Below are 27,883 nucleotides of genomic sequence, written 5' to 3'. Positions count from 1 at the left end.
TTACCTGGGGTGTTTTAAGTAGGGCATGTGAACCAGCTCCCAGGAGACTTCCAGAACACAGCAGAACCACAGAAAAACTCTTCCCTGTTGGTTGGAGAAGCCAATCACGGGCCCCCACTGAGCCCCAGGAGGCCTCAGGAAAAGGGCCCCCGGACTATCACCACCTGGGGGACACAAACGGAGGCAGAGACTCACCAATCCATACTAAGGACCCTCCACTCACCACCCCCCATTGCTGGGGGGCAGCCCACTTCTAACCCCCCTGGTTTAACCTGTTTTTATCACCAGATCCACTGTTCTCTTCTGCTTTGATTCATCGGATTGTTTTTATCCCTTTTTATTTTGCTCTTGGCTTTCTATTCTTGTTTTGTCACCATGTTCCACCAGGGATCTAGATATGAGCCCCGTTCCCACTCTAGTGGAGACACGGACACACACACACACACACACACACACACACACACACTCACGGACACACACACACACACGGACACACACACACACACGGACACACACACACACACAGACACACACACACACACACATACACACACACGGACACACACACACACACACACACGGACACACACACACACACACACAGACACACACACACACACACACACACACACACACCACACACACACAGACAACCAGCCCCCAACACACACCCCCCCTACCTCCACTCACCCACATCACCAAGACATACTTTAAAACGATACGAGCAGTTCACCACCAAGCAGTCATCCCCCCATCACCACCAGCACCCCCCCATCAGGGAGGGGGAGACAGGGGAACACATGAGCAGAGTCCATCATCATCATGGTGTTCTGTTCAGCCACCTCTGGGTGGCTGAACAGAACACCATGATGATGGGTCAAAGCAAAGGGAAATGTCCCACAAAGCAATCCCAATCTGAAGCCACCTCTAATAACACCAAGTCTCCTCCGCTGTCCGTCCAGTCCACGAGCACACCCTCACAGCGCACTGTGCAGCTTAGACTCCACCACGCCCTTAATTCGGCCACGTTAAGTCCCCTCACCATCACCCCGAGCGCCGACGGCCGAGTGTAACCACCGACCCGAAGCCTCGACCGAACAAGACGGTATTCAAAATGACCAGACACGATCCTACGGGGCATAAAGTAAGGGATTGGACTATTTGATCCATCAATCCCGTAGTGATCATCGGTGACTCAAACTTGAGTCGGATGCCTCCCCACACACACACAGACGTCCACATTGACAGTTATCCCAGTGCCAAATACCAACACATCACACAGATCTTAGATGAAAATCCTCCCAATTCACACACCAAGATTGTGGTGGTCGCTCTGGGCATCAACCATAGGGACAACCTGGTGGAGTCGACGACGGACAAACCCGCAGGCCACCATCTATGTCCCCATCATTCATTTCTCACATCATTTAGCTGCACCACATCAGACCCTATTAACACGACTTAATGCATTCATCACTACATAATACAACTCACCTTTTGAAATACACCACTCTGAATTCCACACAACTCACGACCACATACATTGGACAGCAGACACCGCATAACACATACTACAACATCGGCTGACTCAGTTAGACTTCGGGCGGGGTCTCCGTCCCAACAGGGACCCCCCCGTCCCCAGGAATCTAACATTCTGAACCTATCCACCGTCTTCCATCTGTCAGGAACGGAGACTCAGCTGCTGCAGAGGGGCCTTAGTTTCATCCCCACCCCCCGTCCACCATTACAACCGGTCACTTAAATGATTAGAACCCTTCCATGGCCGGGCGCGGCCCGCCCCTGCCCTAACCTTAACCCCTGGTCACCCACTCCGTCTCACCTTAACCCCTCGTCACCCACTCCGTCTCACCTTAACCCCTCGTCACCCACTCCGTCTCACCTTAACCCCTCGTCACCCACTCCGTCTCACCTTAACCCCTCGTCACCCACTCCGTCTCACCTTAACCCCTGGTCACCCGGTCCGTCTCACCTTAACCCCTCGTCACCCACTCCGTCTCACCTTAACCCCTCGTCACCCACTCCGTCTCACCTTAACCCACCCGTCCACAGGCCTGCTGAGGGGGGCCCCCACTAGGAGGGCCTGGATCCCTGAGTCAGGTGGTCTTCCCCAACAGGTTCCCTGAGGGGACCCCTGACATCAGGAGCGGAGACGATCAGGGGGGTCAGCCACACACACGCATCATACCCCTCATCAGCACATTGACACATAACATTACACACACTCCAAACTGAACCACGCATTCACACGCACACAACACAACAATCCCACACTCCAGAATATTACAATATTACAGATATTAGAAGCCCCCCTCTCCACACCAAAGCCACTTTCAGCAGCTGGCGGTCTTCAGGAACCAGCACGCCTCCACCTCCAGCCCTGTTACGCAAAAACTCACCATACTGGACAAAAACATCATCTACGCCATCACATGCTCCGAATGCCACATCATATATGTCGGCGAAACAAAGCCCAGGATACTCACCAGACTTAAACAGCACTTATATACTATACACATAGGCACACTCAACACTCAAACGGTCCAACACTTCCAAACACACCCCATCACCTCACTATTCATCACCGGGCTGGAGATGAAGGCGTGCTGGTGGGACAGACAGAGGAAGGCGGCAGAGCATAGGTGGATAGCCAAGCTTAGGACCCTTCCCCCCTTGGGCCTGAACATCAGGGAGTAGGGGCCGCGCTGGGACGCTGCTGGGGGCGCTGGGGGGTCCTGGGACTCCTCCTTGGGGGTTCCCTGCATGGCGTCGGGTCCACTGTGTGTTTTAATATGTTGCATGTTTTTATCTTTACTGTGTGCTTCCTCTGCATCATTATTTAACTGAGGCCTTCCACCTCTTTCACTCCCCCATTTATTACAATGGAGGCTTCTTTTATGTGAAAGGATGGTATGAATGTGTGAATGGTTTTTGAATGTGTGAATGAGCACTTATTTTTCCCTGTGTGTTTTTAATACTTCTTGCATGCTTTTACCATGTTTTTATAGATATGTATATTTGTCAATTGTTACATTAAAGGGGTTCCTGTATTTTTCACCCATGAATTCCTCAGATTGCAGTGTGTGTAACGTGAGCGTTTGGCTGAACCCAAGTGCACAGACGGGCGAAGAGCGTGGAACAGTGTCAATCGTTTATTCGGATTCAGGATCGGCAGGCAGGATAGTCAGACAGGCGGGGATCAGGAGCAGGCAGGATAGTCAGACAGGCGGGGGTCAGGAGCAGGCAGGATAGTCAGACAGGCGAGGATCAGAGAGCAGGCAGGATAGTCAGACAGGCGAGGATCAGAGAGCAGGCAGGATAGGTGGTAGGTCAGGATTCGAATCGCGGGAAAGCACTGTGAAACACAAGAGACAATCTGACAGGGAATGTTTGGGAGGAAAGGACTGATATAGGGGAAACACAGATGAAGGTGGTTGGGTTAATTGGGAGTGATCAGGGTGGCAGGCAGGTGAATGGGAAAACCAGGGGCGGATCATGACAGTGTGCCCCTTTTTATTCCTATATTTTGTATTCATGTGCAGGATTTACTATTTATGAGAGGATGTGTATGGATGAGTCTGTATGCGTGGATAAATGTGTTTGTGTGTGTCCATAGGCGTAATTTACGGGGGGGTTAGAGGGGTTATAACCCCCTCAATAATCAGATCCAGCTAATATAACCCCCTCAATATCATCACACATAATTCAGATGAACAAAAAAATTAAATATTCTGAATGAATACCTTGTTTGTTTTCTTTATTAATTTAATTTGTCAGCAAGATAGTATCATGTTTTGATAATCTATAATGTACCCCCCCCCCCCAGCCCACCGACTACTTGGTATTACCCGAACTATTTCGCAAGGTCGCTGGGGTGAATAGTAAGAGAAGACTAATGCTAACTATGAATGGATATGAAAAGGACACTGAAAGGCAGCCAGGGCCAGACAACAATTTTTAATTGTTGGTCGTCAAAGGAGCCAAAAGCCAAAAGGAGTAAAAATCCTGACGATAAGGAGGTAAATATCCGTATTGTTAAGTTAGGTGTTATCATCCACTCTATATTTTTTCACTACCTGGATAGTTTACGCCTCCATTTAAAGTGGAGAGGGACCTTCACTTTCCCCATAAACCCTCAAAATAAAGAGGTATCAGTGGAGAAACAAAATAATTTTCGATTGAGAGCATAATTTCACATTCAAACAGTATCGTTGGTGTGCTATGTGCAGTAAAACCAGACGATCTGAATAATTCATGATTCATGCCAGATATTTATTTCCCGCTTTGTAAGAGCTAGCTAGCTAACTATGTGAACTTTATATGATTAGCATAGGCTACGTTGTAATGGCATCGATAGACGTCCTCAAACTAAGATTCTAGAACCCACTGCCTCAAACGTACTCGGTTACGGGTGGGTAAAATGCAATGTGAGTACAGAGACCAAATTGCTGTTTGCTCCCATACAGTCACACATACAGTTTTTTGGGGGAATGCATTAATTTACTTAGAGATGTCATCCATTGACAGCTAGCTCCTGTGGGCTAGTTCAGAGGTTACACCACTCCTTTTGAGCGTGCACTCCTGTACTGTACACACACATACACACACACACAACGGTTAATGACGGTGCATGTGAGTAGGCTTGCTCGTAGGAAACATTGAAACAGCATTATTGTTATTATTATTATTAATAATAATAATAATAATAATGGTATTATTATTATTATTATTTTATACAAAAATGTGTAGCAGTCTAAATGTGCTAGTAAGTGGGCAAAAGGAGTTTAAAATGCTTTACAACTTTTTGGTGAGGGAACACATATTCTCCAAAACTGATATCGATACCACCTCTCAACCCATTTAATATTTTTTTATATATCAGGAGAAGAGGGAAAGAGAGGGAAATGGCCAAGGAGGCGACAGAGGGTCAGGTGACCAGAAAGAGAGAGAAGAAGAAGACAGAGGAGGCAACAGAGCAATTGAAGGAGAGCGAGGAGGCGACAGAGGGTCAGGTGACCAGAGAGAGAGAGAAGAAGAAGACAGAGGAGGCAACAGAGCAATTGAAAGAGAGCGAGGAGGCGACAGAGGGACAGGTGACCAGAGAGAGAGAGAAGGCGACAGAGCAATTGAAGGAGAGCGAGGAGGCGACAGAGGGTCAGGTGACCAGAGAGAGAGAGAAGAAGGAGACAGAGGAGGTGACAGAGCAATTGAAAGAGAGCGAGGAGGCGACAGAGGGTCAGGTGACCAGAGAGAGAGAGAAGAAGGAGACAGAGGAGGTGACAGAGCAATTGAAGGAGAGCGAGGAGGAGACAGAGGGTCAGGTGACCAGAGAGAGAGAGAAGAAGAAGGAGACAGAGGAGGCGACAAAGGGTCAGATGGCCAAAGTGAGGGAGAGAGAGCACAGAGACAGGCAGCGCAGGAGAGACAGATGACCAGGTAAGAGACCTCAAACAAAATTGTGCATGCCATACACTGTCAGAACACTGAACTGCATACTACTCTGTAGTATTCCATAAGAGTTTAAGGACTGAAACCACTTGATTCTCTACTATAGCACTTGGGGGGTTGTCAAACTCTAGGCATTGTTATAATAATAATATGAATAATAATTAATTTAATTTGTAACATACTCTTAATTCTGAGGAATCCCAGAATCCCAGTTACGGGTTTTAAGTGTAAATAAAACTGTAGATGCCCTTTCAAAAAGTGCTGACTTATCTTGACATTGCTCATTGTGCCTAGTATTTAGTTTTGAATGAGAGATCTTGTGTAAAGTAAGTAATTTGGTTGCTGTGGTTTCCCCACAGAGGGTCACATGATGAGGGCAGCAGTCAGGCAAATGAGCAGGTGAGAACACAAGGGAACATAATTTAGCTGTGAAGAGCATTATTGATCAATACATTCATTTAATAGGATTGTTATTTCAGAGAGTGACAAGTTTTCATGTCATATGTTACAGGATATTGAGCCCCAGGGATTTGATGTTTCAGACATCCTCACCTGCACAAAGCCTGCACAACCTGACCCTAAGCTTATAGTAGTGCAGAAGCGAGATAACTGTGTGTTGTCTTTTCAAGAGAAATGGTTCAAAACTTTTCCTTGGTTACATTACAGTGCCACTTTACAAGGAGTCATATGTTTTCACCTTGCCAAGGTTTTTTTGAATCAGCCAACATATGCAAGCAAGTGTGACCCTGCCTTTGTGAGTGTAGGCTTTAGAAATTGGAAAAAAGCTATCCAGAAGTTCTCACAACATGCAAAAAGTCAGTTGCATATCCATGCCGTGAACATCTATGCACAAAAAGGTAACACTATAGCTTCACAGCTTTCTTCAGCTGTTGCCAGACAACAGGAGGAAGCAAGGTATGGATTGATGAAGATTGTAGGCTCAATCAAATACTTAGCTAGGCAAGGTTTACCGCTACGAGGTCATGTGGAAGAGAAGGGTAATCTATCCCAACATCTGAAAGAAAAGGCAGAGGATGACCCTGCTTTTCAGAAGTGGTTAGAGACACGCAAGCAGGATTACACAAGTCCTCTCATTCAAAACGAGGTACTAGGCATAATGAGCAAAGACATTATAAGAGGAATAGCTGACACTATTAGATGCCTCCCAGTCACACAGTTTGCCTTGATTGTTGATGGGACTCAAGACATATCAGGTCAAGAACAAGAATCTGTATGTCTTCGTTATGTGGATCATGACTTAAATCCTCATGAGGAATTCATTGGGATGTATTCAGTGCATGAGACCACAGGAGAATCTCTTGCAAATGTAGTATTAGATGTTATCTGCAGACTAAATTTGCCATTGTCAGCTCTGCGTGGGCAGACATATGATGGCGCAGCAAATATGTCTGGCAAATATTCTGGAACACAGGCTCACATTAGGAAGAAACAACCACTTGCTTTGTATGTGCACTGTGGAGCACACTGTGTTAATTTGATAGCACAGAAGGCATGCACAGCTTCTATAGTTGTGCGAGATGCCCTTGACTGGGTTCATCAATTAGGAGTTTTGTGTGGACAGTCTGGCAAATTCAAACATATGTTTCATACGATAGCGATATCTGACCACGGAACCTCAAGTGCCCTGAAACCACTTTGTGCTACTAGGTGGACCGTCAGACACGGTGCCATCCATTCTGTTTTAACACAGTATGACTCAATCCTCACTGCCTTAGAGGAAATGGCAGGGACTAACTCTCCCACTGCAACCACTGCAAATGGTCTATTTCAGCAGTTTATGAGAGGCAGCACTGTAGTTGGTCTTGTGATGGCACAAGCAGTTATTGGAGAGCTAGAGTGTCTCAACAGGTCTCTTCAGAGAAGGACAGAGACTGTTTCTGGTATGCGGGCTGCTGTTTGTAAGGTTCAGTCTACTCTCAATGGCAAGAGGAGTGATGAGGCCTTCCAACACCTTTTTGAGAGGGCATCTACAGTTGTGAATTCTGTAGACTTAGAACCCATAACAATGCCAAGAGTTCGACAACCACCCAAGTGCTATGGAGAATCAAGTGGATTCAGTCCTAAAACTCCTATAGAATATTACAGAGTTGAGTTTTATAAGGTACTTGACACCATTCACACACAGTTCACTGAACGTTTCCAGCAGGGTGGTCTTCTTACCCTCCAAAAGCTGGAGAACACCTTGCTTTCTGGAAATATTGATCCGGTGGTTCATGACTACCCAGAAATTAATGCCCAGCTGCTGGAAATCCAGCTACCGATGTTCAAACACAATTACATGTACCGTTCCTGTGGAGAGGCTACACACATTATCAGAGAGTTGCCAGCAGAGGTGCGAGGATTATTTACCGAAGTCGAAACTCTGATGAGATTACTCCTTGTGGTACCAGTCTCGTCCTCTGAGGCAGAGAGGAGCTTTAGTGCTCTTCGACGATTAAAAACTTGGTTACGCACAAGTATGTCACAGCAGAGGCTGAACCATGTTGCAGTGTGCAACATCCATCAGGACAAATTGGACCTCTTAACTAAGAAGTCAATTTGTGCACAGTTCATTTCTTTTACACCAAGACGCAAACAGGTGTTTGGTGCTTTTATGTGAAATGCTTTTATACTTCTTTTGTATTTACCTGCTTTTGTTTAGATGTTGATAGTTTGAGCTGGTGATGCCCGACAATATGTTTATTGAATTGTGCATTTGTATTGAATTGTGTGAATTTGCTGGATGTAGGTGTCAATAATACAGTGATGCAATTAATTAATCTTTAAGTTCTTGCGTGTTTTTTTCATAAGATAGACACACACAAAATCAATTAAGTGGAAGCTGCCACTGCTGACTAATGCTTAAACACTGAATTTTACTACTGTGTCATTATGGCATAAATAGTCAAAAAGAAGCCAAAATCAGTAAAGGTATCGCAATGTATTTCTAATACAGGAACGGCAAATTGGCATGTTACCTTTTACACAAGAAGATGATTGATTAAATAAATATGCCGCGAGTTTAACCCCCCCAAAGGTAGACCCAAAGTTACGCCCTTGTGTGTGTCTCTCTCTCTACACATATGTTTATATATGTGTATATAAATATATATATATATAAATATATCTTTTTTTTTATTTATATGCATGTTTGTGCGGTCTTCAGATCCCGCCCGTGTGAGTGTATTTGTGTGTGTGTGTGTGTGTGTGTGTGTGTGTGTGTGTGTGTGTGTGTGTGTGTGTGAGTGTGTATGTGTGTGTGTGTGTGTGTGTGTGTGTGTGTGTGTGTGTACTGTACCACATGAAGGCGGACGGCTGGGTGAAGGTGTATAAGGAGGACGTCTCAGAGCTGATCCACAGATACAGGAAGGACATGTTCTGACCTCTGACCTCCCACCTAGAGCCCCATGTGACCCGGCCAGAGGACGGGCTCTGACCTCTGACCTCCCACCTGGAGCCCCATGTGACCCGGCCAGAGGACGGGCTCTGACCTCTGACCTCCCACCTAGAGCCCCATGTGACCCGGCCAGAGGACGGGCTCTGACCTCTGACCTCCCACCTGGAGCCCCATGTGACCCGGCCAGAGGACAGGCTCTGACCTCTGACCTCTCACCTGGAGCCCCATGTGACCAGGCCAGAGGACGGGCCCTGACCTCTGACCTCCCACCTGGAGCCCCATTTGACCCGGTCAGAGGACGGGCTCTGACCTCTGACCTCCCACCTGGAGCCCCATGTGACCCGGCCAGAGGACGGGCTCTGACCTCTGACCTCCCACCTGGAGCCCCATGTGACCCGGCCAGAGGACGGGCTCTGACCTCTGACCTCCCCCCTGGAGCCCCTTGTGACCCGGCCAGAGGACGGGCTCTGACCTCTGACCTCCGACCTGGAGCCCCAAGTGACCCGGCCAGAGGACGGGCTCTGACCTCTGACCTCCTACCTGGAGCCCCATGTGACCCGGCCAGAGGACGGGCTCCTGATCAACTCTCATCATCACATCACTCATGAGCACCGAGCGTCGTGTCCAGGAATGTTTTAATAAAGCGCTGAGAGCAGAACGCTGGGACTCCTGTGAGCTCAATACACCAAACATACCCAACGCCTTTAGTTTCAGGACGTTTTCATCTAAAAGCTTCAGTTAAAACCCCTAAACAGCATCGCTCTGGTACATTGGAACTCCCCTGAAAAGGTGATGAGTGATTAGTGACTTTTCCTTTGTTTTTCCTGACCTTCCAAGCCCTCTAAGACAGACTTCCAGTGGTGGCGTCAGATAAAACACAAAGTCTTGGATGAAGTGAAGAGAAGATTCAGTGAAGCCTGTAAAATGTGCATCCGAAAAGTTTATACACACAATTTCAATGTGTTTGAATCACACATTATAGCCAAGCTTGTGTTGTTAGTGTAGGATCAATAGGTCGATTAGTGAAGCTCAAGATTGACAGATTGAGGGAGACGGGGGGGGGAGACGGGGGGGGAGGGAGACGGGGGGAGAGGGAGACGGGGGGGAGGGAGACGGGGGGGGAGGGAGACGGGGGGGGGAGGGAGACGGGGGGGAGAGGGAGACGGGGGGGGGGGGGAGACGGGGGGGAGAGGGAGACGGGGGGGGAGAGGGAGACGGGGGGAGAAAGAGAGACAGAGTGTCCGGCCGTCTGTCTGTGGTTTCTTTCCACAACCGACACAGAGACACTGAGAACCCCCCCAACCAAAACCCAGGGAGGAAAAACAATTGTGGTTTTATTTATAATTTCTGATTAATATTAGGTCTGTCAAGCGATTAAAAAACATAATCTAATTAATTACAGGCTCTGTGATTCATTAATCTAAATCCCCTTGATCGCTTCAGAGCTGAGTGTTAATCGGACTCCCTCTGAAAATAATAAAATGGAAGCACTCAGAATAGGGTTCATGAATATAAGGTCGCTTTCATCTAAGGCGCTCTTGGTCCATGATCTAATTGTTGATAATAAGATCGACATACTGGGCCTTTGTGAAACCTGGTTAAAACCAGATGAGTTTCTAGCCCTAAACGAAGCTACTCCCCCCAATTACGTCAGCGCTCAAGTATCTAGAGAAATTAAGAAAGGTGGTGGAGTAGCCCTGATATCTAATTCTAAGCTTAACTTAAAGCCAAAGAATAGATATACATTCAGATCCTTTGAGGTGCTTGCATTCTGCTGCTCAGCTCCCGACAAGCAAAACGAGTTCCAGACTCTTTCGTTTCAGCTGTAGTATACCGTCCCCCAGGACCGTATTCACCTTTTGTTGATGAGTTTTCTGACTTTGCAGCTGATCTGGCTACATATTCAGACAATATTTTGCTCATTGGGGATTTCAACATTCATGTGAATAACCCATCTGATGCCCTCGCAAGGACTTTTCTGTCCATTACAGATACGCTTGGCTTCAGCTCGTCCAGCACCCAACCCACACCGGTGGAAACACGCTGGACCTCGTTTTGACCCGCGGTGTAGACATCTCACAGCTAGTGGTCTCTCCCTACACCTCAGCTTTATCAGACCATTATTTGCTCACTTTCCAGGTGGTGGTATCCTGCACCTGCAACGATCAGCAGGCTACTTTCAGCTGTCGCCGCATCACACCTGCAACCATTACAGCGATGGCAGATAAGTTACCCCGTTCACTTGCTCCTCTTTGTAACTATAGGGGTTCTGTGGACTGCCTTACTGATGACCTCAACGCTGCCCTGTCTGCTGCCATTGATTCAGTTGCCCCGCTCGTAATTAAAAAACGATCATTGACAAAAACAGCTCCCTGGTTTAATGCAGAAACGCGCACTATGAAGCGAAGCTGCAGAATCCTTGAACGCAAATGGCGCTCGACTAAACTTGAGGTCTTTCATCTTGAATGGCACAACAGTCTGCTCACCTATAAGGGTGCGCTGACTACTGCCAGGAACGCCTACTTTTCCCGTATCATCAACTTGAATAGAAACAATCCCAAGTTTCTTTTTGACACGGTGAAGAGTCTGACTCAGAATCAGACTGAGACAGTAAGTTCTTCCATCATGGCAGGTGAATTCATGGATTTCTTTGTGAATAAGATTCAATCGATTAGAGAGGAAATTGATGCTTGCCGTGCAGCTTGTCCTACACATCCTGTGGGGCAGGATGGGGTCCTGCCTAGTAGGATGGGGAATTCTGACGCAACTTTCTTGGAGTTCAAGGCAATTCCTCTGGTGGAACTTGAAAAGGTGATAAAGGCATCGAAACCAACAACTTGTATGTTGGATCCTCTCCCTTCCAAGGTTCTTAAAGAACTTCTTCCAACTGTGGGGCCTACTATCCTCTCGCTTATGAATCTTTCGCTTTCAACAGGAATTGTTCCCTCCAATTTCAAGGCTGCGGTGATAAAACCGCTACTCAAAAAGCCTGGCCTAGACCCTGACTTAGTCAGGAACTATCGGCCTATATCGAACCTGACCTTCCTGTGCAAGGTACAGGAAAGGATTGTAGCAAAGCAAATCGTCGATTATCTGACGAGGAACAATCTCTTCGAACCTTTCCAGTCAGGGTTCAGGAATTTCCACTCAACTGAAACTGCTGTTACAAGAGTTGTAAATGACATCCTTCTTGCCTTGGATAAAAATACAAGCTCAATGCTTGTGCTGCTGGACCTGAGTGCTGCGTTCGACACGATCGACCATAGCATTCTTCTTCACCGTCTTGAGCACTATGTTGGTTTCGGGGGTACGGCTCTTGGTTGGCTTGAATCGTACCTCACAGATAGAACCCAATTTGTGCTCCATGAGGGTTCAGAATCAAAACACTGCAAACTACGTTTTGGCTTACCACAAGGGTCGGTCATTGGCCCATTACTTTTTGCAATTTATATGCTTCCCTTGGGCGACGTTATCCGCAGCTTCGGAATTAGTTTCCACTGCTACGCGGATGACACCCAGCTCTTCATTCCAGTGGATTCAGGGAACTCGCCCCAGATCCAGAGGGTTGAGTCCTGTCTAGCTGCGGTGAAGGGCTGGATGTCACAAAACTTCCTCCAGCTTAACACTGGGAAGACAGAGCTGATAATTATCGGCTCGAAGCGGGACCGGAGAGAGTTTGAGGATGTCTCACTGTGGTTGGATGGACTCGCCATCCTACAGAGTGCATCAGTCAAGAATCTTGGGGTCCTGTTCGACCCTCAACTGTGCTTCAACCAACATGTTAGAAGCATAACTAGAATTGCCTTTTTTCATCTGAGAAACATTGCAAGAATCAGACCAATGTTATCTGCAGCGGATGCAGAGACACTGATTCATGCATTTGTTTCATCAAGACTGGATTATTGCAATGCACTGTTCTCGGGACTACCAAAATCTACCACAAAAAGTCTACAGCTTGTACAGAATGCTGCAGCTAGACTGCTGACCAGAACGAGAAGGTTTGATCATATCACACCTATTCTCGCCTCTCTGCACTGGCTACCAATAACTTTCAGATCGGACTTTAAGGTGCTACTGCTAACCTATAAAGCCGTGCATGGATCTTCTCCATCCTACCTGAAGGACCTGATCATTCCTTATAGTCCTTCTCGGTCCCTCCGGTCTTCGGGAGCTGGCCTTCTTTCACTGCCGAAGGTTAAAAAGAAATCGGCTGGACAGAGAGCGTTTGCCTATCGAGCCCCCTTCCTATGGAATAGACTGCCACAAGTGATCAGGGAAGCTGACTCTGTGGAGCTATTCAAAGGAAAGCTCAAAACGCACCTCTACGATCTTGCATTTGGAACATAGGATTGTGAAAACGATTGTGAAAATGCGAAGTGAAGACCACTCTGGTTGTTTGTGTTTTGTTAATGCAGTATACATTCCCGCTATGTACTGTTCCGTTCTAATTCACTATTCTGTCTGTTCTAGCATGTTGCGGTGACTGGACTGGATGCCTGGACTCTCCTCATGGTCAACCGGCCAGCACCACATCACCATTTTTGTGCATGTATTTACCTGTATGTCAATTATGGCACCCATTGCACTCCTGACCATCCCTGGAAGAAGGATCCCCCACTATGCGTTTCTTCTCAAGATTTCTTCCTTGCTAATTTCAAGGGAGTTTTTTCTTGCCCTTGTGGGGGCTTGGGTAAAGGGGGGTGTCATAAATATTTGACTTGTTAAGCCCTTTGAGACTGTAATGGTGATTAAGGGCTATACAAATAAAATTGAATTGAATTGAATTAAATTAATCTCATGCTAACATTTTTCCGAGACGGTATTTCAAAAATAATTTAATTCAAGTAAATTACGGCAGATGAGTGTCTTTCATTAACATACGGTGCATGTTAAGATCAAATGATTAACATTTCCATCTCACTCAGGATTCAATGCATCTCAGTCGAGTGTGGCGTGACGAGGCTGGCTGCTAGCGCCAGCTTCAGGGGCGGTGGCAGCTCGTACCTGCCAGCTTGCTACCAAACGTTTTGGGTTGAGGTGATATTTAAGGGTTGATGAACTCCGGTGATAGGAAAATTCCTTACTACAGAGATTGCAGATAACGGTGTTCCTATCTACAGTTCCGTCTGGGAGTTTAAACTTTAACTTTCCGTGCACGGGGCCAAGCAGCGTCTTCTCGTCTGCCTCCATTTTGTTTCAACCCAAATGATAATTTGGGTTAAAAAAAATTTAACGCGTTATTTTCTGTGATTAATTAATCGGAATTAACGCGTTAATTTGACAGCCATAATTTATATATTATTTTTCTTAAGGCACTTATTGAAGCATTATTCACTAAAAAAACAAGAAATCATCGGCTGAACACAGGAGAACATTCAGTTGGATCCACCAAGTTGTTTATTGCAATTATGCTTCATTAATAAATACAACAGAAAAATAGTCCCTTTACTTGTACACAATAAACAGGAGGACTAAAACAATAGAAGCAGCAGACTTTACAAATCATCAACAGGTGTGCACATATCTTTAATAACTGAGCATGTTCTGCGGACGCTTGGTTCACATCAGAACACAAAAAATCAAGATTCAGTTTAAAGTAATTTACAACATGCAACATTATCCCATAGACCTCTTGGTTATTATTAATAAAATATAAAATCTGCTTTAAATCAGGTTGTTAATCAGGGTTATAACAAAAATGATATCAGAGCCCTTAAGACCAAAACTGGTGACGTCTGAAAATATACAAACATTTACCATCAATAGGTATTTTATATACATTTCAAATAATAAATGTGCTTCTCTAACTATGGGAGATCTTAAAAGTCTTTTCTGGGTTTATCATACTATACTGTCTAGAAGAGGGAGAGAGAGGGAAAGAAAAAGAGAGAGAGAGGGAGAGAGAGAGAGAGAGAGAGGGAAAGAAAGAGAGAGAGGGAGGGAGAGAGAGAGAGAGAGAAAAAGAGAGAGAGGGAGAGAGAGAGGGAGAGAGAGAGAGAGAGAGGGAGAGAGAGAGGGAAAGAAAAATAGAGAGAGAGAGAGAGAAAAAAATAGAGAGAGAGAGAGAGAGAAAAATATAGAGAGAGAGACAGAGAGAAATAGAGACAGGGAGAGAGAGACTATAACTGCCACAGAGACACTGAGTCATCAGTCCTCTCAGTGTGTGTATGTATGTCTGTGCATGTGTGTGTGTGTGTGTGTGTGTGTGTGTGTGTGTGTGTGTGTGTGTGTGTGTGTGCTTTTTTTTTTCTACAACCGACACAGAGTCGCTGAGCCCCCCCTCCCCTCTCCCCCTGGGGTCCCCCCCCCCCATACCCCCACCCCAGGGAGGAGGTCCTCCTGGGTGAAGGAGGACCAGAAGGTGTGGAGGTGTGTCAGTGTGTCTGAGGACCCTCCTCCACCTGGGGACACTCTGTAGAAGGACAGAGAGCCAGCAGGCCGGTCCAGATACACTCCTACTCTGGTGGAGCCAGCGGAGGGGAGAGGGAGGACTGTTACTGTACCGTTGTACAGAGTAACCATCATCATCACAATCAAGACTCCAGGACTTGTTGTTCAGTCCAAGCCCCCTGTCAGGACCCCGTCCTCTCCTTGTGATTCCTCTGTATGTCACTCCTATCCAAACACCTCCTTCCCTCTCTACCTCCCAGTAACAGCGGCCAGTCAGAGCCTCTCTACCCAACACCTGGGGCCAGAAGTCAAATCTCTCTGGGTGATCCGGATACGACTGGTCCTCTCCAACCAGCGTCACCTTCCTGTTGTCCTCAGACAGAGAGAGTCGTCTGTGGGCCGTGTTGGGGTCCAGTGTGAGTTCACAGGCATCTGAGGGAGAACCAGACATGATGAGCTGCTGAACCGCTCTTCATCCTCATCATCATCATCACTAGTACTGTTCTCCTGCGCTCTTCTTCTTTTTATTCTCTTTCAGACTCTTTTTGTGATCGCTCTCTCTTCTTCAAACATTAACATAGAAAGACAAAAAAAATATCATATGATAGGTACTATATTGGAATCATGTGCTGTATATTTTCTAAGCAATAGGACACATTATGTTTAAGATAATTAAAGTTAAAGTTGATTGGAAATCCCATGTGTGTGTGAGTGGCTGTCCCAATCAAAACATTGAAACGAGGACAAATGTATAAAGTGCATTTACTCCCTCAGTATTTACTTCACATTAACATATCATACATCAAAATGTTCAGTATGATGAGTTGATTACACCCATGAAATATCTAAACAATATTTGTAATATCTTCCAAGATATTCCACTTTTGGATTTCCCAATACACATACATGGCCCTCAACCATCAAAGGGACACCTGTGTAAAGAACAGACTGAAGGAGCTGAGCTCACATACAGGCTGGAGATGGACTGATGAACCATAGAACTGGTTCATTTATTATAGACATCTACTCAGACATACACCTGCTCACCTACACATACATATACACATCACTGGGGGCACTTGGCTAGGATTCATATCTATATCATCATACACACAGACAGGCTGGAGATGGACTGATGAACCATAGAACTGGTTCATACATCAGGCATGTATTTATTCATGTGTGCATAAGTACACATAGTATAAATACACACTATATATATACAGTATAGTTTGTATCTGTGTGTGTGTGTGTTTGTGTTTGTCTGACTGTGTGTGTTTTCGTGTGTGTGTCTGTGTGTGTGTGTGTGTGCATGCGTGCGTCCGTGTGTGTGTGGGTGCGTGCTATGAATACATCAACAACAGTGTTATGAATACATCAACAACAGTGTTATGAATACATCAACAACAACGTTATGAATACATCAACAACAGTGTTATGAATATATCAACAACAGTGTTATGAATACATCAACAACAGTGTTATGAATATATCAACAACAGTGTTATGAATACATCAACAACAGTGTTATGAATATATCAACAACAGTGTTATGAATATATCAACAACAGTGTTATGAATATATCAACAACAGTGTTATGAATATATCAACAACAGTGTTATGAATACATCAACAACAACGTTATGAATACATCAACAACAGTGTTATGAATATATCAACAACAGTGTTATGAATATATCAACAACAGTGTTATGAATACATCAACAACACTGTTATGAATACATCAACAACAGTGTTATGAATATATCAACAACAGTGTTATGAATACATCAACAACAGTTATGAATACATCATCAACAAACATCTCTCCTTGGATGCAGGACTTACCAAAGACAAGCAGCAGAGCGCTGTGATTGGCCGTGCCAGCGCTGTTGCTCGCCATGCAGCAGACCGTGTTCACGCCATACCCCACCCCTCTGACGAAGAGGAAGCCCCTCTCCACCCAGGCCTCTGATTGGTCGTCTGTGCCGTCCCTCTCCAGGGGCCTGCCGTTGTGGAGCCACTCTACTGTGGGCTTGGGCGTGCCGCCGGCGTGGCAGGTATAGCGGGCCGTTTGGCCCACGGGCAACACGTGGGTAGAGGAGTGGAACTCTGTGATGCTGGGGGCCTCCTCCTCCGTGGGCATCACTGAACCTGAAGAAAGCAGGAGGAGAGGAGTGAACGTTTACAACACGGATCTAGAGATGCAGCGTCAGACACTCCCTTCACTCTGTCCTAACACCTGTCCACTAGAGGGCGACCCAGGGGATTCACCCCCAGTATTCTCGCCTGCCTCTTCATACATGATTGAATATCACAGCAGTGTCTACAAAGATCTCCCAGGGAGAAACCTGACCTCAATAGACCATGATAGAAACCTGACCTCAATAGACCAACATAGAAACATGACCTCAATAGACCACAATAGAAACTAGTGCAAGTGAACCCAGAAAGGGTTGACCCTTGTGACCTGACCTGAGGAGACCACAATAGAAACATGACCTCAATAGACCACAATAGAAACCTGACCTCAATAGACCACAATAGAAACCTGACCTCAATAGACCACAATAGAAACATGACCTCAATATACCACAATATAAACCTGACCTCAATAGACCACAATAGAAACATGACCTTAGTAGACCACGATAGAAACCTGACCTCAATAGACCACGATAGAAACCTGACCTTAGTAGACCACGATAGAAACATGACTTTGGTAGACCACAATATAAACCTGACCTCAATAGACCACAATAGAAACCTGACCTTAGTAGACCACAATAGAAACATGACCTCAATAGACCACAGTTGAAACCTGACCTTAGTAGACCACGATAGAAACCTGACCTTAGTAGACCACAATAGAAACCTGACCTTAGTAGACCACAATAGAAACATGACCTCAATAGACCACAATAGAAACCTGACCTTAGTAGACCACGATAGAAACCTGACCTTAGTAGACCACAATAGAAACCTTACCTTTGTAGACCACAATAGAAAGCTGACCTTGGTAGACCACGATAGAAACCTGACCTTAGTAGACCACAATATAAACCTGACCTCAGTAGACCACATTAGAAACATGACCTCAGTAGACCACAATAGAAACCTGACCTCAGTAGACCACAATAGAAACCTTACCTTAGTAGACCTAAACACATCCAACAACCTTTCAACTCTTAAAGAGTGTATTTACTGTATCTACGGCACAGAGAACAGAAAGGAGGAACCGTTCTCCACTCATGAACACAAACAAAGTCTGCAGACCCTCTTTGTTCAGCTCAGCCTCCAGATGATCCAGGTCTACGCTCTTCTCACAGATCCAATGGTGCAGTGTGTAACACGGTTCTTCAGACCAGCCGTCCTCCCCTGCCACGACACAGTCTCTTGCTCCGCCGTCATCGCGTGGTTTGACGTGTCTCCAACTGAGAACCACGAGGAGGAGAGAGAGGAGGTCACTCTGTCACTCTCAGAGAAGAGATGCTGCTGAATAGAGCCTTCAGCCTTACCTTGAGGTCATGGGGGTACCATCCACCCACTTGAAGGTCCCCTCTGTCTCTCGATCACTCAGTCCAATCCAGGAAGGACCCATCAATCTGCTGACAAACACCTGTTTCCAAAGGTAATAGCATCTGTTGTCATGACCACAAAGTACACACACACACACCAGACACACACACACACACACAAAATCTCTCTCTCTCTCTTACTTATTCACTCACACAAACAATATGTCTCTCCAACACACACACACACACACACACACACACACACACACACACACACACACACACACACACACACACACACACACACACACACACACAGTTCTTCTCTGCTGTTGATGACCACCAGGTCTGCCTTCCTCTGCAGACAGTCTTCTCTACTGGCCCTCCAGCCCTTCTTAGTAGTAGAAATAAGGTAGAAACTCTTGTCGTGAAACATCCAGCCCTGAAGTGTAAATTCATCTGTTGAATGTAAAAGAAAATCCTGAACAAACAGAGAACTGCTTATCTTACGGTCTTCACACAACCCTGAGACCTGACCTTAACAGACCACATAGAAGCATGACCTTAATAGACGACAATAGAAACCTGACCTTAGTAGACCACAATATGAATCACAAAAGCAGAGGGTGTTTTTGAAATGAATGTTAATGACACGATTGATTTAATAACTTGGATAAAACCCTCACCGAGTTCACCCAGTAAGTGCTCTCTCCCCTCCCTCCAGGGTGACGGTGAGTCTAGAACAGAACAGAGGAATACAGAAGATAAGAGCTCTAAAACAGAACGACATCGTCTCTAAACATCACAGGACCCACAGCCAACCAAACACAAAGTCCATAATATTAATACTAATTCAAATAGCAATAACTATAGCCATCAATATCATTATCGTTGCTATTGTTTTTATATTAATATTATTCATATTAGTAACACAAATTCTAACAAAAACAATAATGATCATTATCATTGCTATTATTGCAACAAGAGGTTGAGCTCAACCTCTAGTTGTAATTAAACCCATAGCTATAATGTGGAAACCCCAGTCGATATTGTATTTCATTTCTGAGCGCATAATATAATAACATTTTGCCTATAATGTTACAACGTATAACATTTCGGTTCAGCTATTACGTAACGAAGCAAGCCTAATAATTGTCTCTTTAGTTATGAACCAAGCATCCTTTGTCCATTGTCCCCCACGGCCGATAACCACCGCTGTCTCCACCTGTTGTGGAAGAGGGAGAGACGTGGAGAACCCGACGGTCGGTTCATTATATTGTAATGACCACGGAAGAGGCAGTGGATGAAGTATTGATTAGACAGATTTATTAGATACCACCGCCAATAAACCGTTGGAACACACAAGACCGGTAACCATAGCAACGGCGGTAAACAAACCCCTCGAAGCCCAATCCCCACGCGCTGCGGCCATCCGGAGCTCACACAGCTTTTGGCCCTGATATTATATATTAAATTATATAATATTATATACTATTATAGAGCTCCGGGAGGGCAAACGGCAACAATCCCTTTCTCCTCCATGCTGCGGTTCAACCCGGACTGCACTGCAGGGAACGGTTGGTCGGTTGAACGCTGATTGGCTGTTACGTTACGTCCCTCAGTGGCCACGCTATTGAACGCTGATTGGCTGTTACGTTACGTCCCTCAGTGGCCACGCTATTGAACGCTGATTGGCTGTTACGTTACGTCACTCACTGGCCACGCTGTTGAACGCTGATTGGCTGTCTTTGCTGGCGGCAAAGTTGAAATATTTCACCTCGAGCGAAACTGTCGCGCTGCAAAACCACGTCCACGCGCTCGCCCGTGCCGGGCGAAAGTGTCGCGCTTTAAATCAAATCTTGTCGCGGGTTTTCTGTAGCGAAAAATTTGTCCGATTCACGTCTCTACGTTGACGATGTACGGAACCGTGTCACCCCTTCGCGTTTGGTGTGAACGCTCCTTCACTTGTGCGACAGGCCTGCTATTATATAGCAGGGAGATGTTTAAAAACATAACGTCTTACCTGGGCGAGTGTCGCTGCGGTGTGTGCGCGTGCGTGTGTGTTCTTACCTGCGTGTGTGTCGATGGCGGAGCCGTTATGTTTAAAGGCATAACCTCTTACCAGGGCGACTGTGTCGCTGCCTTTGTCTTGACGTGCGGTGTGCACGTGTGTGTCTGTGCTTCCGTGTATGTTTGTGCGTTGTGTGTAAATTTCTGAGCACAATATATAATAACATTTTGCCTATAATGTTAAAACAAATAACATATTGGTTCACCTATTACGCAATGAAGCAATTTTAATAATTTTCTCCTTACTTCATGAAGCAAGCATAATAATTTTAAGTTCGCCACATTTGTATATCAGAAGATTCGACCCTGAGGGTAATTCACACTTGATGCTTTAAATGCGGACATCGATGTCATTCAGACATCAGTAGAATCAAGGGGGGTGGGCTTGCAAGGGGCGGGATATGACGTACGGTCTAAGTTCGCAAGAGGCGGGATAACTGCGGCCGCTGACACTGTATTTTATTTTGGTTTGACCGCAAACAGCACAGAGGCAGAACGGGCAGAACTCAACGCCATCATCTTAGATGATACTGCAACAATGCATCATATATTCCGTTGCATTCACAACATCCGAAGCATCGATCTATGAAAGATTTGAGCACGAGTTAGAGACAAATTGAAGAAAAGAAAAAAAGGCGTCGCGAACGAGTGTTACCGGAGAAGGAGAGCGTATTTTATTGCTTAAAGGTCCCATGGCATGAAAATCTCACTTTATGAGGTTTTCTAACATTAATATGAGTTCCCCTAGCCTGCCTATCGGATCCCAGTGGCTAAAACTTGTGTTCGGTGTAAAACGAGCACTAGGTATCCCGCTCGTATTTGGAAAAATGGAAGCTCAGGCGTGCTAATTTGGAATGTGGCCCCATATATCGTCATAAGGGGCCAAGTTACCTCCCCTTTCTCTGCCTCTGACAATGAGCTACGACCATGCGAGCGCCACATGTGTGGCGCTTTGTAGTTGCGATAACCGTTCTGCTTTGATGTTATGGCGCATAAAATGTCGGCTCATTGACGTCTCTGGTATTTCCACAACGAGACTGTAGTTGGGGTAATCTCCGCCATGGTTGAGAAGGAATTGGGGGAAAGGAACTTTGGCTTTGACTCCCTGAAGTACATGAACCACGACATGGAGGAGAAAGGGATTGTCTCCCACCGGTGCCCCGCTGCCGCGAGGCACCACCACCACTTAGCACCACCACCACATAGCACCACCACCACTTAACACCACCACCACATAGCACCACCGCCACATAGCACCACCGCCACATAGCACCACCGCCACATAGCACCACCACCACATAGCACCACCACCACATAGCACCACCACCACATAGCACCACCACCACATAGCACCACCACCACATAGCACCACCACCACATAGCACCACCACCACATAGCACCACCACCACTTAACACCACCACCACATAGCACCACCACCACTTAACACCACCACCACATAGCACCACCGCCACATAGCACCACCACCACCACATAGCACCACCACCACTTAACACCACCACCACATAGCACCACCACCACTTAACACCACCACCACATAGCACCACCACCACATAGCACCACCGCCACATAGCACCACCGCCACATAGCACCACCGCCACATAGCACCACCGCCACATAGCACCACCACCACATAGCACCACCACCACATAGCACCACCACCACATAGCACCACCACCACATAGCACCACCACCACCACATAGCACCACCACCACATAGCACCACCGCCACATAGCACCACCACCACATACCACCACCACCACCACCACATAGCACCACCACCACATAGCACCACCACCACATAGCACCACCACCACATAGCACCACCACCACATAGCACCACCACCACTTAGCACCACCGCCACATAGCACCACCACCACATAGCACCACCGCCACATAGCACCACCACCACATAGCACCACCACCACATAGCACCACCACCGCATAGCACCACCACCACATAGCACCACCACCACATAACACCACCGCCACATAGCACCACCACCACATAGCACCACCGCCACATAGCACCACCACCACATAGCACCACCGCCACATAGCACCACCGCCACATAGCACCACCGCCACATAGCACCACCGCCACATAGCACCACCACCACCACATAGCACCACCACCGCATAGCACCACCACCACATAGCACCACCACCACATAACACCACCGCCACATAGCACCACCACCACATAGCACCACCGCCACATAGCACCACCACCACATAGCACCACCGCCACATAGCACCACCGCCACATAGCACCACCGCCACATAGCACCACCGCCACATAGCACCACCACCGCATAGCACCACCACCACATAGCACCACCACCACCACATAGCACCACCACCACATAGCACCACCACCACCACATAGCACCACCACCACATACCACCACCACATAGCACCACCACCACCACCACATAGCACCACCACCACATAGCACCACCGCCACATAGCACCACCACCACATAGCACCACCACCACATAGCACCACCACCACATAGCACCACCACCACCACATAGCACCACCGCCACATAGCACCACCACCACATAGCACCACCGCCACATAGCACCACCACCACATAGCACCACCACCACATAGCACCACCGCCACATAGCACCACCACCACATAGCACCACCGCCACATAGCACCACCACCACATAGCACCACCACCACATAGCACCACCACCACATAGCACCACCACCACATAGCACCACCACCACCACATAGCACCACCGCCACATAGCACCACCGCCACATAGCACCACCACCACATAGCACCACCACCACATAGCACCACCGCCACATAGCACCACCACCACATAGCACCACCACCACCACATAGCACCACCGCCACATAGCACCACCACCACATAGCACCACCACCACCACATAGCACCACCACCACATAGCACCACCACCACATAGCACCACCACCACATAGCACCACCACCACATAGCACCACCACCACATAGCACCACCACCACATAGCACCACCACCACATAGCACCACCGCCACATAGCACCACCACCACATAGCACCACCGCCCGGCAGCGGGCAGCTGGCAGCGGGCGGCGGGCAGCTGGCAGCGCACGGTTCACTCTACTTCAGATTGATGTGGAAGTGGAAGAACCAGAGACGTCGGAGAACCCGACGCAGTCGTTTGTAATTCATAATATCGTCTGGAGGCGCACACAGCTTTTGGCTGTGATAATATGTATTATATGATATAGATTTCTATGTATTATATGATATTATTTAGATATAGAGCTCCAGGACTGTAACGCAAGTGTTGTACACTTCCTTGTCATTTGGATAACCGTTCTGCTGTTGGTGTTATGCCGCATAACACGTCGGACTCTCGTCTCGGGTATTTCCTCAACGAGACTCGTAGTGGGGGTTATCTCAGCCATGGTTGAGAGAAATTGGGGGAAAGGGACTTTGGCTTTTCCCCCTGAAGTACATGAACCACGACATGGAGTAGAAAGGGATTGTTGCCCGTGAATGTCTCCCGCTTGAGCCCCGCTTCCCGCTGCCGAGGGACCACCGCCTCGGCGCTGCAGGAGGCGGTGGTGGACAACCGCGGTCAACAATCCCTTTCTCCTCCATGTTGTGCTTCAGTCTACTTCAGATTGATGTGGACGTGGAAAAACCAGAGACTTCAGAGAACCCGACGCGGTCGTTTGAGATTCATAATATCGTCTAGAGGCTCACACAGCTTTTGGCCCTGATAATATATATATTATATGATTTAGATATCTATATATAATGTGATATTATTTAAAAATAGAGCTCCAGGACTCCCGCCGGAGCACCCAGAGTGTTCTAGAATATTTACATAACACGGCCAAAGGCTGTGTGCGCCTCGCCATTGCGATACATCCATTGTAAACAGCGTGCATGGTACCGTGGCCGCAAGCTGTTCAGGGCCACACCCCCACCCTCCTCCTTGCCCCGCCTCTCTCCTCCTCATTTGCATTAAAGCTGCAGACACTGAAGCGGCGCGTTTGGGGAAAGCTCAATGTGCAACTGGCTCGTAGTGGCTGTAATTCTGCACCATGGCTGAATTTCGGGAACGTCTTTAAATACTGTGTTTGGGGCCTACTAATATCTATATTAAAGCATCCACAAAGTAGCATGCCATGGGACCTTTAATTTCCCATAGCACAAACACTGGGACAAATGCAGTTGATTGCTTGTTTAAACAGGGTGAGAAAACAGGGAGTGGAAGGACGGGACCATATAATGTTCAGTTAACTGTTGGGTTACAGGGCTAATTGTTTAATGGAAAGTGTAGTATACTATGCATACGAATCAATCATTCAATAGGTTTTACTGTTATTCAGGGCTCAAAGTGTATTGATACTTAAAAAATGCACGGCAACTACTATTGGTTAGTTGAAAATAATAATAAACAGCTGAAAATTGAGTTCAAGTAACAACAGCTAAGGCAGCAACCTGCCTAACTATAGTGAACTAAAGCACGGGCTTGTGTGGGGGGGGGGGGGGGGGGGGGGGGGGGGGTGTGAGGGCAAGATTGCAGATTGTACATTGGCTACCTGACGTGGGGGATGTGTTGTTTTTTTTGCTAACAGAAGAATGCATCATTGAGATTAAACATCTCTTCAAGTGATCTGGCCAAGACAGGCAGCAGTAGCCTACAGTCACACATAGCCTACACATGAAACATAAGAAAAATAAAACAACTAAAACAGTTGGCAGGGGGGGAGGGGGGATTTCTATATCGCAAGACATTTCGGGTGGCTCAGGAGGTGGATAATGTTTAAAGAAAAATAATGTTTTGCACAAAAGTGTCTATGATAGACATAAGGCTCAGGTGGGAGAGTGTGTCGACGGCGGGGCTGTTATCTCAATCTTGCCGTTGTCTTGAAACATCTGCATCCGCGTGTGTGCAGTGTGTGTATGCACGTGCATGTGTGAGCGTGCGTGTGTGCATGTGTGTGTGGTGTGTGTGTATGCGGTGTCCTGCGCTGCCCTTGTCTTGAAACGTCTGCATCAGCGCGCCCGTGTGTGCAGTGTGTGTCCGTGTGCGTGTGTGTTCGTGCACGTGTGTGTGGATTGTGTGCGTGTGTATGCAGTGTTTATGTGTGTGTGTGCGGTGTATGTGTGCTAACCCTATTATTATCACTGAATCTAACAAAAACAATATGTATCATTATCATTGCTGTTATTACAGTCATTAATATGATTATACTGTATTGTAATTCTATTCAGGATGATATGATTTAGACTCACTGAAGCGCAGGGAGATGAGGAGAATACTCAGCAGTCCGATGCTCACAATGACAGTGATGTGAAACCATAGAGCTGTTCAGGAGTAGGACACACACACACACACACACACACGGTCACTTTGGCTAAAAGAGTTATTATTTCTTTTAAATACTCTATAAAGGGGCACCTACCAAATCTTCTCTTCCTGGTCTCCTCCCGGTCCAAAGACGTGTCCTCAGGTTCCTCAGAGAGTCCAGGGTCCGGTTCAGAGATGGTGACCATTGTTGCTCCCTGACGTCTTCCACGGCTTCTGAGCTTACCCTTCTTCTTTGCTCTACCAGCTGGAAAAACAACGTCACTTGTGATCATTCTGACCAACTATCAGCTTGCAATCTGATACCATCAGTGTAAGGAAATGTTTTTCTTCTCCTACACACAGACTCACAGACTCACTCAAGCACACACACACGGACACACAGAGTAATGTACACACAGATATATTCATACTGCGTGGCTGTCATTCACAGTCCAGACTCCCTACGGTCTGCAGAATCCCTCCCCGTCTTGAAGAAACACCTGAAGACCTCTATTGAGAACACCTCAGTAAGTGATGACTGGTACTGTGGCTCTCGTGTTTAGAACACACTTAAGCAGAGCAAGTGCTGGTCTCTAGCATACATGTTATTATTCCCTCATTATTGACATATACACACACATAGTTTACAGTAATACACACAGAAATACATACGTACACACACAGTAATCGAGGGGGGACAAAATGTGGCCTGCGTGTCACCACGGTCTTTCACATCGGCCCACGCAGAAAATATGAGGACATGTATTGTGGGATAGTTTGAGATATGTTCATATTAATGACAAACTTTATATAATTATGTTAAATAGAGTACAAGTAAAGTACACCTGACCACTTCAGTTAAATGAGCAGCCTTTATTAAAACACAAAATTGTTGATTAAATAAACCATTGTCACTCTAATGTCACGTTGCACTACCATTAATAATAAGTAATGAAAAAACCAAACTTGTGTTCTGCTCCCTAAAGTTCATCTGCACTCTGTTCCATGTATATAACAAACATATATCATGAAACACACAACTACTTGAGATGCCTATCAATAGTCCGTAACTCATGGGAGTAATTACAAGTCAAGTAAGGCTAATGTGAGCTTTTTGTCTCAAACACACACATGTCGTTATTTAGGAGAATAAATCTGTCTATACGGTCGCTGGTTCATCAGGTCGGTCCCTTTGGCTATAAACATTTTCTAAAAGTACATTTCAAATATATGCAGATGAAAACACGTTTTTTGTACTGGATTATTTATTTTAAATCCTCTCAAAAGGGCACCTACCAAATTTTCTCTTCCTGCGCTTCCTCCGGTCCAAAGACGTGTCCTCAGGTTCCTCAGAGATTCCAGGGTCCGGTTCAGAGATGGTAACCATGGTTCCTCCCTGACAGCTTCCAATATGTCTGCTCTCAGGAGTCAGCTCTTCTATATCAGCTGGAAAAACCACCTCACATGTTTTAATTCTGACCAATCATCAGCCTGCAATCTGATATCATCAGTGTGAGGAAGTGACAGTGTTTTCCTTCTACTCTTATCAAATGTCTTCAGTTGACACACAGACTCACGGACGCATGCAAACACAAACACACACACACAAGATTATTTTTCATTGAATATAAAGACACAACATACATAGGTATAATATAGCAGATAGCGTGGTGGACATGTCTAGGA

The 27,883-nt window shown here is 46.5% G+C and overlaps 1 protein-coding gene across 1 annotated transcript; it reads right to left on the bottom strand.

Annotated features, from left to right (window-relative positions):
- LOC307086840 (uncharacterized protein) lies at positions 1-27,587 on the bottom strand (the record flags this gene model as incomplete). The annotated part of the gene is made up of 10 exons (XM_079752188.1): positions 27,494-27,587; positions 26,313-26,462; positions 26,143-26,214; positions 19,459-19,509; positions 19,090-19,231; positions 18,773-18,895; positions 18,531-18,688; positions 17,103-17,408; positions 15,185-15,685; positions 1-164 (listed from the first exon to the last, which is right to left on the bottom strand). The coding sequence occupies exons 1-10, from the start codon at positions 27,582-27,584 to the stop codon at positions 1-3; spliced, it is 1,758 nt and encodes a 585-aa protein (XP_079608314.1). The 5' UTR covers positions 27,585-27,587.
- Positions 27,588-27,883: the final 296 nt, after the last annotated feature.

The sequence above is a fragment of the Pollachius pollachius genome (assembly GCF_949987615.1).
Source record: "Pollachius pollachius genome assembly, chromosome: 15".
NCBI lineage: Eukaryota > Metazoa > Chordata > Actinopteri > Gadiformes > Gadidae > Pollachius > Pollachius pollachius.
Note: the sequence above shows the minus strand (reverse complement) of the source record. Positions and strands in the feature narration are given on the sequence as shown.